Genomic DNA, 12,692 nt, shown 5'->3' on the forward strand with positions numbered 1-12,692 from the left:
AACCCAGAGGCAGGAAAAATCCCATCCCAGGGTTGATCTGAATAAGATCAAAGCTTAGGTCCACTTTAAAAAAAAAAAATAAAGATCCTGGAAGCTTCTGAGGGTATCATGACTCTGTGGACATTGATTTGTGAACTTTAAGGACTCTTGTCCTGAAACAGCCTTTCTCTTGCTCATGGATCTGCCATTCAGCCCATTAAAATATCGAGGATATTAAATGTAAAAGTAAAGCTTGTGGGGGGGGATTATCTGTGTGAGTCATTCCTATCCCCAAAACCGCTTATTCTATTTCTCTTACAGTACTCTCAAAAAGAAGACAAATATGAGGAAGAGATAAAGATTCTCACTGACAAACTCAAGGAGGTGAGCTGAGGGGATTATAAGGAAGGGCTCAAAACACATAGAGGCATATACAGGCATTCATGTAATAGACGCAGACTAGCTGGCTTTGGTTCTGAAAGGCGTAAAAGGGGAAGTAATAGAGATCTTTCTCTGTCTGATTTCTCTCATTCCAACTGATTTCATGTCTCCTCCAGGCAGAGACCCGGGCCGAGTTTGCCGAGAGATCGGTAGCCAAGCTGGAAAAGACAATTGATGACTTGGAAGGTAGGGAGCCTGAGGGAGGGATTAAAGTAAAGAAATGCAGAGGAAGACCTTCCTCACTGCCCTCTTTCCCTGTGCACCCAAGGGAGTTGGTAGTGTCTTGGCGTGCATCCTATGCCCCGTCCTGTGCCATAGCTAGGTGACGTGGGTCAAATCCTGGAATTGGATTTTTGCATTTAGTCTTTTCCTGTATTAAGATTTTGCCTCGTATTCTAGAATTTGCATCCTTCCCTTGGAGGAGCCTGGTAATGGCATGTACCTCCATGTCCCCCATGGCTACTTTTGGCAATCTTGTTCACCACTCAAGTTGCGGGGGACCTCACCAAGAGGCGCAGCGCAGGAATAACCATTTCCCAGAGTTGACCAATGCCAGGGGCTTTCTAAATATAAATACCTCCTCTCCCCACAATTCGGCAGCTAAATCTGCCCCAACAAGGGAAGGTTTGTCCTTCGCTCTGAGACCTCTGAGATAGGCCCCTTTAGTATGCTCCAGGTAGCAGGATATTCTTACTTTGGGAGAGTTTTGGGGAGGCAACCTTTAGAGCACAGGGGCCAAGAATATTGGTTACACTTAGTCGGTAGAGGAGAAGTGTCTGAATATTAATGTGTGTTTTCTCCTTTTTCTGCTTTTGTTAAATTTATTGTTTCACTGTTAGGAATTGGGCCTGCTGGGTGGGAATGGTATCCTCTTGAGTGCCTTTGGTAATTGGAATTTCTAGTCATGACTGTGCCCAGGTTCCCAACCCTTGCTGCAATCGATGAGAAGTGTCAGGAAGTCCTGTTGGTGGTGGGGATAGTGAGTCTGAAAATGGCCAGTCACGGCTACCAGGATAAATGTTTTCCTAGCTGTGGGTTAGACCCATGATCACACTTTCCCTAATTTCTAATGATTCCCTCTCTTCATCTGCTTCTGATACCTTTCACTCTGTCCCCTCGTTCCTCCCTGTGGTTCCTGTGCCTGTCCAGATGAGCTCTATGCCCAGAAACTGAAGTACAAGGCCATTAGCGAGGAGCTGGACCACGCCCTCAATGACATGACCTCTATGTAACTATCTGACAGCAGAGCGGGGCTGGGACCTTGGCTTGGGGGTGGATGGGGGTGCAGGCTTGTGCATAGTGTGGCTCTGGTTTTGTCTTCTGGAAACTAGAATCTCTACTCTTATCTCTAAAACATTGGTGCTGGTTACTTGTTGGCAAAAGCTGGGGAAGCATTTCATCCTGGATCGGTGGTAGAACCCTGACCTGCGTGTCATTTTTATACTTTTATTCATAGTCCCTTCATTATGACACAAGAATTGTTCTATTTGTTTCTCAAATTTGGTCTTCTCAGAAGGGATGCTGCAGAAGAAAGAATCATGTCATACAATTAAAGGACTGGGGCCCAAAGAGCCAGTGGCTTGGGCCCTGGCAACACATAACGAAACTTAGACTTCCTGGGTGTGTATGCTCTGTGCCCTGATATTAAAGTTCAGGGGAAACGCCCATTATTGGAAATAGCAAATTCACCTGAAAATCGAGCTGAGTCCCAGAGCAAGCCAGGTAGTAAAAAGCACCAAAAAGAGTTGTTGGGGGACTTCATCTGTTTGCTGTGGATCCCTGATCCTTGACGCTAATCTGCCTCTTTCCCACTAACTGAAAAGAAGCCAAATGACTCAGGCTGTAGTGTCTGGCTCTCTTTTATCGTTCCTACTGCTTACCTCTTCCTTTTTCTCCTCATCCTTTCTCCCACATTGCTCCCAAATTGACGTCCTTCTCACCTAGAGTTTCCTTACTTTTTCATACAGATAATTATCAGCGTTTCTGCTCTGTTCTGGATCTGCCCCCTTTCTTCGGGGGAGCCCAACGCCCCATTCTGGCTCTGGATTCCATTTGGGTCAGCGTGGCTGATCCCCAAGGCATTAGGATGGGCGGGTGGGGGGCGCCACAAAGCAACTTATGTATTCTCTTCCACCCCTCACCCCAAATTAAAATGTTAAGCTGCCGGAAGCCTCATGCCACCCTGCATTTGTGTCATTGACAAAGATGCTGCTGTCCCTAAGAAGGAGCCTTGGGGGTGTGATGTGGGGAGCAGCTATTGTAGGCTCTCCCTCCCTCTGACTTATGTAATCAAAGCCACTTTTGTGTGTGTCTATTTTTTCTTGACATTTAAATTCAACCGATCTGAGTCTTATCCAAGTGGTGGACTAGGAGAGGTTCCTGAGAAAAGGAGCTCTAGTCTTTCACTCAAGCCGAGGGAGATCTTCTAAGTCCTTTACTTCCAGGTGTTTAAATCTTCCCGCCTGGAATGTTTCTCTCCTCCTTTGAGAGACCACCGCAGTGCCTCCCAATACATATTCTCTACCCTCTCGCCTGTGGTTCAGATGGTACATCCTCAGAACACCCAGTGGACCCATATATATTACCACTTAAAGCTGGCTAATTACATTATCCCAAGTCGCAGGAAATATATATAATAGGTAGGGTTTTCAGTAGTTTTGTTTTCTTTAAACCTTTCTTGCATATTTGAGGCTCATTACCATTTACCTGTTGTGCCACAGTGCGCCACTGGGATATAAGACACGTGATAAATGATTGTTATTGGAAAAACTAAAAATAGTTGATCGTGCGTGCATATTTCAAATATTATAGACAGGGTCTTAATTTATTACATGCATAAATATGGTACATTGCTACTGATAAAATTGTAGTTTATATTACGGACTTAAATAACAACTTTTGGGAAATTCCTCTTCTAATTTATGTAGCAGACATGGTTTAATCTGGATAGTGTTGTCACCGAGTATGCTTTTCTGAGCACCTAAGTGTTCTTTACTTAGTACTTCAGTTTCTCAGCAGAGTATATGTTTAAAACTTGGCTTTCTTTTGAAACAGATAGCCAGGTAGAGAGGTTTTCCCCAATTTAAAATTTAGGTCTCGTCGAATTCGGGTTTATTTCTGTCTATACCATTTCTTTTTGCCACACAGCCTTTGTGATTAAGGTACAGGTTAAACTATTAATTTAGGCACAAAGTATTAAGGTGGTAATAGAAATAACCAAAGATGGAGTCACCATCCCTGCTCTCAGGTTGCTTAGAATCTAGTAGGAGAAAGAGCATATTTATAAAACTGAAGGTGATGTGTGGTAAGTGCCCCAAATAATAAAGTTTTGTGCAAGTTCAGAGAGGGGAAGAGATTGATTGCACTGGGGGTGGTTAGGCAAGTCTCCTGAAAGTAGGCGTGTAATTTGTAAACATATTAAAACTTTCCTATTCATTTTTATTAGATTCCAAAAGATTGGATTTCTGACAAGCAGAGTCTGGTTGAGGGAAAGTAGATACCGAGCATTTTGGTCAAAGAAACAAAAGAATAAAAGGACACAATAGCTATAGAGGTCCGTTTAGATAGGGTAGGCAACAGATAAACACTGTAATCAGGCTGAGGGGTTTTGTTTTGTAGATGATGGGGTGCCACCGGAGATTTTGAACAGGGATATGTTCTGAGTCGCATATAAGCAGAATTATTTTGGCAGCTAAGTAAAGAATATATTGGAAGGAGAACAGATTATCAAAGTGATCCGTTAAGATGATGATTCCCAAATTTCATTTAATTTGCATACCACTTTTGATGGCTTTTGTTATATCCTCATCTGCCTATATTATTATTATTATTATTATTTTGGTCTTTTGTCTTTTTAGGGCTGCACCCATGGCATATGGAGGTTCCCAGACTAGGGGTCTGATTGGAGTTGCAGCTGCCAGCCTACGCCAGGGACACACCAACGTGGGATCCAAGCCGTGTCTGCTATCTACACCACAGCTCACGGAAATGCCAGATCCTTAACCCACTGAGCGAGGCCAAGGATCGAACCCGAAACCTCATGGTTACTAGTCGGGTTTATTAACCACTAAGCAAGCCACTATAGGAACTCCCTGCCTATATTATTTTTTTTAATTTACTCGTTTTCAAATTTATTCCTACTCTACACAATTCTAATTTAAAATCAAAGGTTTTGATGTGTGCTAGTGTTTTTTCCGAATGCACATTAAAATATTAGAGCTAATAAGTTTTTTTAAACATTCACAAATGTATACTGTCTGCAGTCTTCTTACATATCACCAGCAGTGATCATACCCCACTTTGGGAATAGTTAGTTTATTGCAGTTTCCCAGAGATTGTAATCTGAACTAAAGTAGTGGTAGTAGGAGATCGTGCTTCACATGGGCGTTTAGAAGGGCCTGACCATTAAATGCAAGGAGGAAGCATCCAGGATGACTGGTTTTGAGCCTAGGAAGATGGTGGTGTTAAAGGTGTAGGGCGGTCACGTGGTCCTGGTTCGGGCCGGGGTGGGGGAAGGGCAAAGGGAAAGGAGAAGAATGGAAAGTCTGTAAACGTGGCAAGTATCCAAGATGAAAACAGATTCCTATGAGTTCCCTGTTGTGGCACAGCGGAAATGAATCCAACTAGGATCCATGAGGCTGCAGGTTCGATCCCTGGCCTTCCTCAGTGGGTTAAGGATCCGGCGTTGCCATGAGCTGTGGTGTAGGTCACAGACAAGGCTCGGATCCTGCATTGCTGTGGCTGTGGCATAGGCTGGCAGCTGTAGCTCCGATTCGACCTCTGGCCTGGGAATGTCCATATGCTGCAAGTGCAGCCCTAAAAAGCAAAAGACAAACAAACAAAAGAACCCCCCAAAATCCTTGGACCTGAAGGCAAGAGATTGATATAAGAGAAAGATTTGGGAATCCATGAGGGTGTCAGGTAGTCTAGGCCATGGAATTAAACTCAAACTCTAAAAGGCAATTGCAGATGTGAAAAGAAAAATTAAGCAAAGAGGAAAATCTGTGGAGGACAAAGTCAGATGGAACTGGTTGGAGGGATAGAAGGAGAATGAGTAGCTTGGGTACTTTAAGAACTTTAAGGCTGGAGTTCCCGTCATGGCGCAGTGGTTAACGAATCCGACTAGGAACCATGAGGTTGCGGGTTCGGTCCCTGCCCTTGCACAGTGGGTTAACGATCCGGCGTTGCCGTGAGCTGTGGTGTAGGTTGCAGATGCGGCTCGGATCCCGCGTTGCTGTGGCTCTGGTGTAGGCCAGTGGCTACAGCTCCGATTAGACCCCTAGCCTGGGAACCTCCTTATGCCGTGGGAGCGGCCCAAGAAATAGCAACAACAAAAGACAAAAAAGACAAAAAAAAAAAAAAAAAAAACTTTAAGGCTGAGTGATTTCCAGTGATTCTCCACTTCAACAGGCAGAGAAGTAAGGTAACAAAAAATAATGTTGTCTGGAGTTCCCATCGTGGCTCAGTGGTTAACGAATCTGACTATGAACCATGAGGTTGCGGGTTTGATCCCTGGCCTTGCTCAGTGTGTTAAGGATCCAGCATTGCCATGAGCTGTGGTGTAGGTCGCAGATGCAGCTCGGATCCCGAGTTGCTGTGGCTTTGGTGTAGGCCGGCGGCTGCAGTTCCGATTGAACCCCTAGCCTGGAAACCTCCATATGCCGTGGGAGTGGCCCAAGAAATGGCAAATATATATATATATATAATGTTGTCGTTGTTTTATTACTAATTTGAGGGTATATTTTGAGCATTAGGGACCAGGAGAGGAGTCATTTATTTCAAGGAACAAAAGAGTGAATTGGTGAGAAAATAAAGGCATGAAGAAAGTATAGCCTAGAATAATGACGTCCAACAGCTTTTGGCAGTGATTTCCATTATGGTAGCCGCTAGCCACATGTGGCTGTTGAACACTAATTGTGGCTAGTTTGAGCCAGGAGCATAATTCTAGTTTTATTTACTTTTAGTTCATCTAAATTGAATGAGCCACATGTGGGTAGTGGCTACTGCATTCATTGGATTCTAGATGTTAGTATTATACAGAAGGAGTTGACTTTGGTATAGAGAAAGGCTTCTTACAAAGGAAAGAGTGTAGAGAAATGAGAAGAAAAGTGAGCTGCCATGCCTTGGTAGCTCCTGTCTTTCCCTCTAGTGTGACTGATGTGAGCAAGGATATAGAGTAATCAAGCCAGGGTAGCAGTGTGAAATTTGAAATACTGTGTCCTGTGTAAGGCTCTGGATCCTCGTAGAATCAGTTATTCTGCTTGATCCTGGACTAGCGATGGGAGTGGAGTCAAATGTTATTGGTAATCTCAGAGCAAAATGTTTGACCTCTGAATTTTCTCTCGTCTTAATTTTTAAGAAAGAACCACAGGCTGATGTCTGGGAGTCCATTTTTCCACCTTCCTCCTTATCCTTGGTTGGTTTGAGGAACAAAGTAAAATGTAACTAGACCCCAAGTTGAAACTCATGGTTGAAACTGACCTGATACGCTGGGCAACCTTGTCTTAGCCCCATGCAGACTCTTCCATTCACATGGTATTGGTTGAATACTCCTCAGTCTTAACATGAGGGGGAAGTTTAAAAAAAAAAAAAATGTAGAAGAAGCAAAATCAGTTCTACTTCATTCCTTGATTTTTTGAGGCTTCATGGCTGGTAGTTCCCTTTACTCCAAGCACCCCTTCCCATTTTCCTGTTACAAAATGAAAGTGACCTGATTCAGACCAGCGAAGCCTAAGGCCTAGCGTCCATGGATCAGACCAAATGAATTCTCTGACTTGGCTTTTTGTTGTTTGTTTTATTTGCTGTTATCAGGGAACCAAGAATTTTATTATTTGCTGTTATCAGGGAATCAGGAACTTTAATGAACTACTATCTGGTCCTGAATTTTTAGTGACTAGACATAGCAGTTGGAAACCTTACTTAATCATTACTAAGTTCAAGGTTGAAAGTACAACCACATTTATCTTTCTGACCTTATGCAATTCTTGAGGAACTATAAATTCTGGGATTTAATCAGGCAATAAAATGCCCCCGCTTCTCTCTTTATTTCTTCCCTAAATGGAACAAAGCCATCATTGACCAGGCTGTTGTGAGGGATAAGATGCTAATAACAGCCTTACTTCCCAAGACAGGAGTGGGAGTCACACTAACTAACTTGGGTATAGATGCTATTGGAAGAGTCAGGTTGCACATGACTCTATGTAGTATAACACCAAAAAGTTTAAGAAATGAGAGTTCAACACAGTTTGAATCCCTGTTATTGTCAGGGATGCCCCAGGGAATAAGACAGGTCCAATCCCAGGCTTCATGAACTAGTTTAGACTAGTAAGGGGTTTCTCAGTGGTGCACTTCTGTCCTTTAGGCCAAGATAATTCTCAGATGTACAGAACTATCCTACTTATTGTTGTCCCTTGCCTAATAAATATCTGTAGGGCCCTCTAAGTTATTGTGACAATTAAAACCTGCCTCCACACATTTCCAAATTCCCCTCTAGGGGGAGGGGAGAGGCTTTGTCCCTTATTGAGAACCAGTGGTTTAGTGGGAAGTGCAACTTTAAAAATTCACTCCAGGAGTTCCCATCGTGGCGCAGTGGTTAACAAATCTGACTAGGAACCATGAGGTTGCGGGTTCCATCCCTGCCCTTGCTCAGTGGGTAAACGATCCGGCGTTGCTGGGAGGTGTGGTGTAGGTTGCAGACGCGGCTCGGATCCCGCGTTGCTATGGCTTTGGCGTAGGCCAGTGGCTACAGCTCCGATTAGACCCCTACCCTGGGAGGATATATGCCGTGGGAGCGGCCCAAGAAATAGCAAAAAGACCAAAAAAAAAAAAAAAAAATCGTTCCAATTCTACCCCTATTGTTTTTTGGCTATTCCCCTGCCCCCAGAATCTCTTTATACATACATGCTTTCTGTTTTGGATAGTGTACACAAAGTGGCAAGTACTGCTGGGAACATACTGGCCCCCAGCTTCCAGATAGAACTGGGAAAACCTCAGCTCAGAAGGCAAGCAATGCCCACAGTCAGCCCACAGATACAACTGCTTTTAAGGGGAAAAAGTCTTTATATTGAGGTCCTGAGACCATGTTGAAACATACTGTAAAACGAAACTAAAAAAAAAAAAGTTGAGTACAAACGCCATAGGCTGACATTTAGGTCAGAAACATCCATCAGCAAATTTCCATTACCCTTGTATTGGTCAGATGAATTTGGATTCTCTGTACTCCTTTTTTATTCACTTAAAAAGTTTTTTTCTTGTGATGAGAACTCAGGATGACTCTCAGCACCTTTCAGGTATTACAGAAAGCAGTGTTAATTAAATTTATATTTGTCATGTACACTATATCCCTAGTGCTTATTTGTCTTATAATCGGAAGTTTATACTTTTTGATTACCTTCAGTCAGTTTCCCCTCCCCTCACTCACTGCCCTCCTCTGGTCACCACAAATCTGATGTCTTTTTCTATGAGTTTGTTTGTTAGACCTATGTTAGTTCCTAGGAAAAAAACATGGAGATAGGATGTTTCTATACATTACAAAATGATCACCACTCGTTAGCCTCCCCTCCCCTAAAGATGTGCTCCAAATAGAAAGTCCAGATGAAGCCAGGGGATTGGAGCACTTAACTCTTTGTATCAGGAATGCTTTTGGGTATAAGAAAAACACCTTAATAGTAGCTTAAATAAATATGAGATTTCTTTTTCTCTTATGATTAAAAAGTCTTGATTTGAGCGACTCTGTCCTGGTGTAGTTGAGATTTCGGTGATTCTCTTGGCCCTTTCATTTTAGGTTGAAATTTGCAACTTTTAGTCATTATAGGGCAAGAAAGAAAGCTCATTTTTCCAGAAGTCCCCAACAGGCTATCCCCTACATTTCATCAACTGGAACGGGATCAAATGATCACCCCTATCTGCCAGCGAGGCTGGAAAAGCAGAACAGGATGGTCTTGATTGGCTTGTACCAGTAATTCGCCTTCCTCGGGGCTGGTTGGACCTACTGTTGGCTGTAACAGGTCTGGGGTTCTTTTAGAAAATGGTAAAGTTCGAATTTGATGGGCTAGGCCACTGTGATGAGTCTGTCACCCAAACATCTACAACAAGAAGCATTAGAAGGTGTAGGTTTGAGTGAGTGTAAGGTTATTTGAGCCAATCTCCCATTCATAATGCTGTATTGAATACTTGTGGAGAAAAATATTCAACTATTCCGTTCCTTACAAACCCTGATTATTATTGTAAATATATTTCTCATAAGCCAAATGTATTCCTTCTTTTGCCCTGTTTCACTTGTCTCAGTTTCTCAAGCCAGGAATAAATACTGTGAAGGAGGGTTTTTTTTTCCTCCCTTAAAATGTCATCCTTTCAACTTGTCTGTCTGAATTTTTAATTTTACTCCTCTGTGGGTCTTTCCACCAACTGAATCCTCCTTGCATCCATCCTGCCTTACAGATGCATGTTATGTATACCAGGTAGTTGAAAGTCTCACAATTTGCTTCTGGTACTCTACTAACCTTCCCTTTTTCTCTTTCTCCTCCTCTTTTTCCTCTCCTTCTCTTGTTTTCTCTCCTCTCCGTTGCTGCTGCAGAGCGTCTCTACAGCCAACTTGAGCGAAACCGCCTGCTTTCTAATGAGCTGAAGCTAACGCTGCATGATCTGTGTGACTGATGGGCAGGGCTCACTGATGCCCATTAAACAGAGCTTACGGCTCACACCACTGGCCTGGACCCCAGCAAAAAGCTGATTTGTCTTTTTAAAAGTTACTCTTTTGCCCTAAGCAAATGGCTTTTTAATTGGGGCAGTTAGAAGAGTGCTGACTTCCTAACTGCACTGTAAAGTGGGAACATTAATAGTAATACTGCCTTTCTCTTTTTAAGAGATGATGAGTGATGATGGGAGGGACCTTCGAGATTATAGTGAGAAAAAACTGGGAGGGTTCTGTTTTCCAACCTTATTTGCTACTCTTTCACTTGTGCACTGACTGTAGGATATGTTCCCTTGCATGGATGTTTTCTAACAATAAAAGGACTGACTTGACAAGATGTTGTAACTGCTTCATCTGCAGGCCCAGGGATGGGCCCTTCCAACCGGGTAGAAAAAAGGGAAAGGAAAGAACAGGGTGTGGAATGTGAATAGGTGTGTGTTGCCACCATCCACCTCTCTGACTTGAGTATTTTCCCCACCTCCTTAGAGCAGTGAGTGCTTTGCTTGCTGGGCAGATTTGATTCTCCTTGATATTCAGCTGCTGGTTTTCTTCCCGACATTTTCACTCTTGCTTCTTTTTCCTGGTTTTCTGTTTAATTGTAAGTAAACTGTCACAGGCTAGTTCTGAAGAATAGCTCTGCAAAAATCTGTTTTGCTTATAAGGATTCGTTTTGTAGTGTTGGCTTTGTTTTCTTTTGAGATCCTCTGACTTAGCTATGGGGGCTCATTTATTTATCCCACTAGTTATCCCATTCTTCTCTACCTTGGGGGGAAAGCCTATAGTGCATGTGAACCCTCCTATACTCTTTTCAAGTTGAGGTTGTGATGTTTCTGCTGGTGCAAATATGCCAATCCTTGTACTCAATGTGTCAAACTCCAGCAAGCTGTTTTGAGTAGGTATTGTCCTGTGGGTGAAAACTAGAAGGATGGGTGGCTGATGGTTAAGGCCACCTCCTTCAGTGACCGAAAGCTGAAAGCCTTGGTTGGGTGTGGGGAGGAAAGGAAATGACTGATAAGGTCCCCCAGTTCCCTCCCCAAGAAGGACAGCAACACCTGCAACTTCAGTGGGCAAGCCTGGGGCCCTGCAAAAACGAGTGATGCAATAGCTCACTTCTGTGGCTGAGAAAGGAGCTGCTTTATTAGTCTGCAGTTGCCCTGCAACAGGAACAAAGTAGCCCTTAAAATTTACTTCTGGTTTTTACAACGTCTCTCCTTTACCCCCATTAGATAAACTGAAATGCACCAAAGAGGAGCACCTCTGTACACAAAGGATGCTGGACCAGACTCTGCTCGACCTGAATGAGATGTAGAGCACCCCAGCCCCGCCCTGCCGCCGCTCCTTCCTCTCACCCCGACTCCGCCTGAGGCCAGCCTGCCCGAAGCTGACCTTTAAACTGAGGGCTGATCTTTAACTGGAAGGCTGCTTTCTCCTTTTGCCACCTCTCCCACTCCCACCCCTTTGCCCTTTTCACCAAACTGTCTCTGCCTCTCCTGAGAGATTTCAGGTGGGCCAGAGGCTGAGCTCCTTTGGGAACAACTTTTAAGGGAATGTGAGCACAATGCAAAATGTCTTTAAAGCATGTTCGTGATGTACACATTTTGTAATTACCTTTTTTGTTGTTGATGTAGCAACCATTTGTAAAAAACATTCCAGGTAATTCCACAGTTTTGAAGCAGCAGTCTAATCCCTTTCTCACTTTTGGAAGGTAACTTTTCAGCTTAATGCATATTGCCCTCTCCATAGAGGAAGGATAACAGTGTGTGGGCCTGCCTTACTGAGAGCCAAACAGCCCAGAGAAAGACTTCATTATGGGAAACCTGGTTGCTCTGTAAAAAGTACCTGCCATATCAGAAAGGTGATTCCAGGAGTTAGCCAAAAAAAAAAAAAAAAAAAGTGCTGTTCAGGTTTTCAGCTTTACAGTATCTTTGGGCAACTTTTATGTTTTTCATCATAAGTGACCAAACAGATTAAGATGAGACCTCTGTCTGAGACCAGATCCTCTACCCTGTTCCCAATGGCTCATAGAATGGATCATGTGCCCCTTATGTTGAGGTGACCACTTATTATTTGCTCCCCTGCCTCCTAGAAAGAAAGAAAATTATGTTTTGCCACTGATTTAGCCATATGAAACTCATCTCATCACCCTTTTCTGGGTCTGAAGCTGCTGTCTCTAAAAGTGCCATCTCATTGTGCTTTGTGTCAGTTAGTGCTGGAGAAATCTTGAATAGCTTATGTACAAAACTGTTTTTAAATTTTATATTATTTTGAAACTTTGCTTCTTTGGGGTTGGGGCACACTGGTCACCCCATCTGGCTGTCAGTTCTGTGCAGTCGGCTGGCAGTGTGCTGATCATTTAAAGTTTCTTTCCCTACACAGTTCTGCCCTCCTCCCCCCACGTTTGGTGAGGTTTCAGTGAGGTCTGTTAGGTGTGCATCCTGCAGCTTAATTGGCTTAAAATGTACTCTTTTTTGTGGTCTCTTTGGGGGCCGATTAGGAGAAAGAAAAACCAATAATGTAACTGTTTTGATACTGAAAATTGATGTGTCTTTTTGAAATAAAGAACCAGTCCCTCCAACCCTCA

General features: G+C 43.4%; 1 protein-coding gene across 22 annotated transcripts in view; it reads left to right on the forward strand.

The window, feature by feature from the left end:
* Nucleotides 1-12,691, forward strand: part of TPM3 (tropomyosin 3) — a 30,618-nt gene extending 17,927 nt beyond the window's left edge. For 6 of the 22 annotated variants that reach the window (XM_005663358.3, XM_005663362.3, XM_005663370.2 and 3 more), the window contains 3 exons: nt 301-363; nt 537-606; nt 11,338-12,691. In XM_005663358.3, the coding sequence (XP_005663415.1) occupies nt 301-363; nt 537-606; nt 11,338-11,420 (216 nt within the window). In that variant the 3' untranslated portion in view covers nt 11,421-12,691. 22 annotated transcript variants of the gene reach the window in all.

This window comes from Sus scrofa, chromosome 4 (genome assembly GCF_000003025.6).
Source record: "Sus scrofa isolate TJ Tabasco breed Duroc chromosome 4, Sscrofa11.1, whole genome shotgun sequence".
Taxonomy (NCBI): Eukaryota; Metazoa; Chordata; class Mammalia; order Artiodactyla; family Suidae; genus Sus; species Sus scrofa.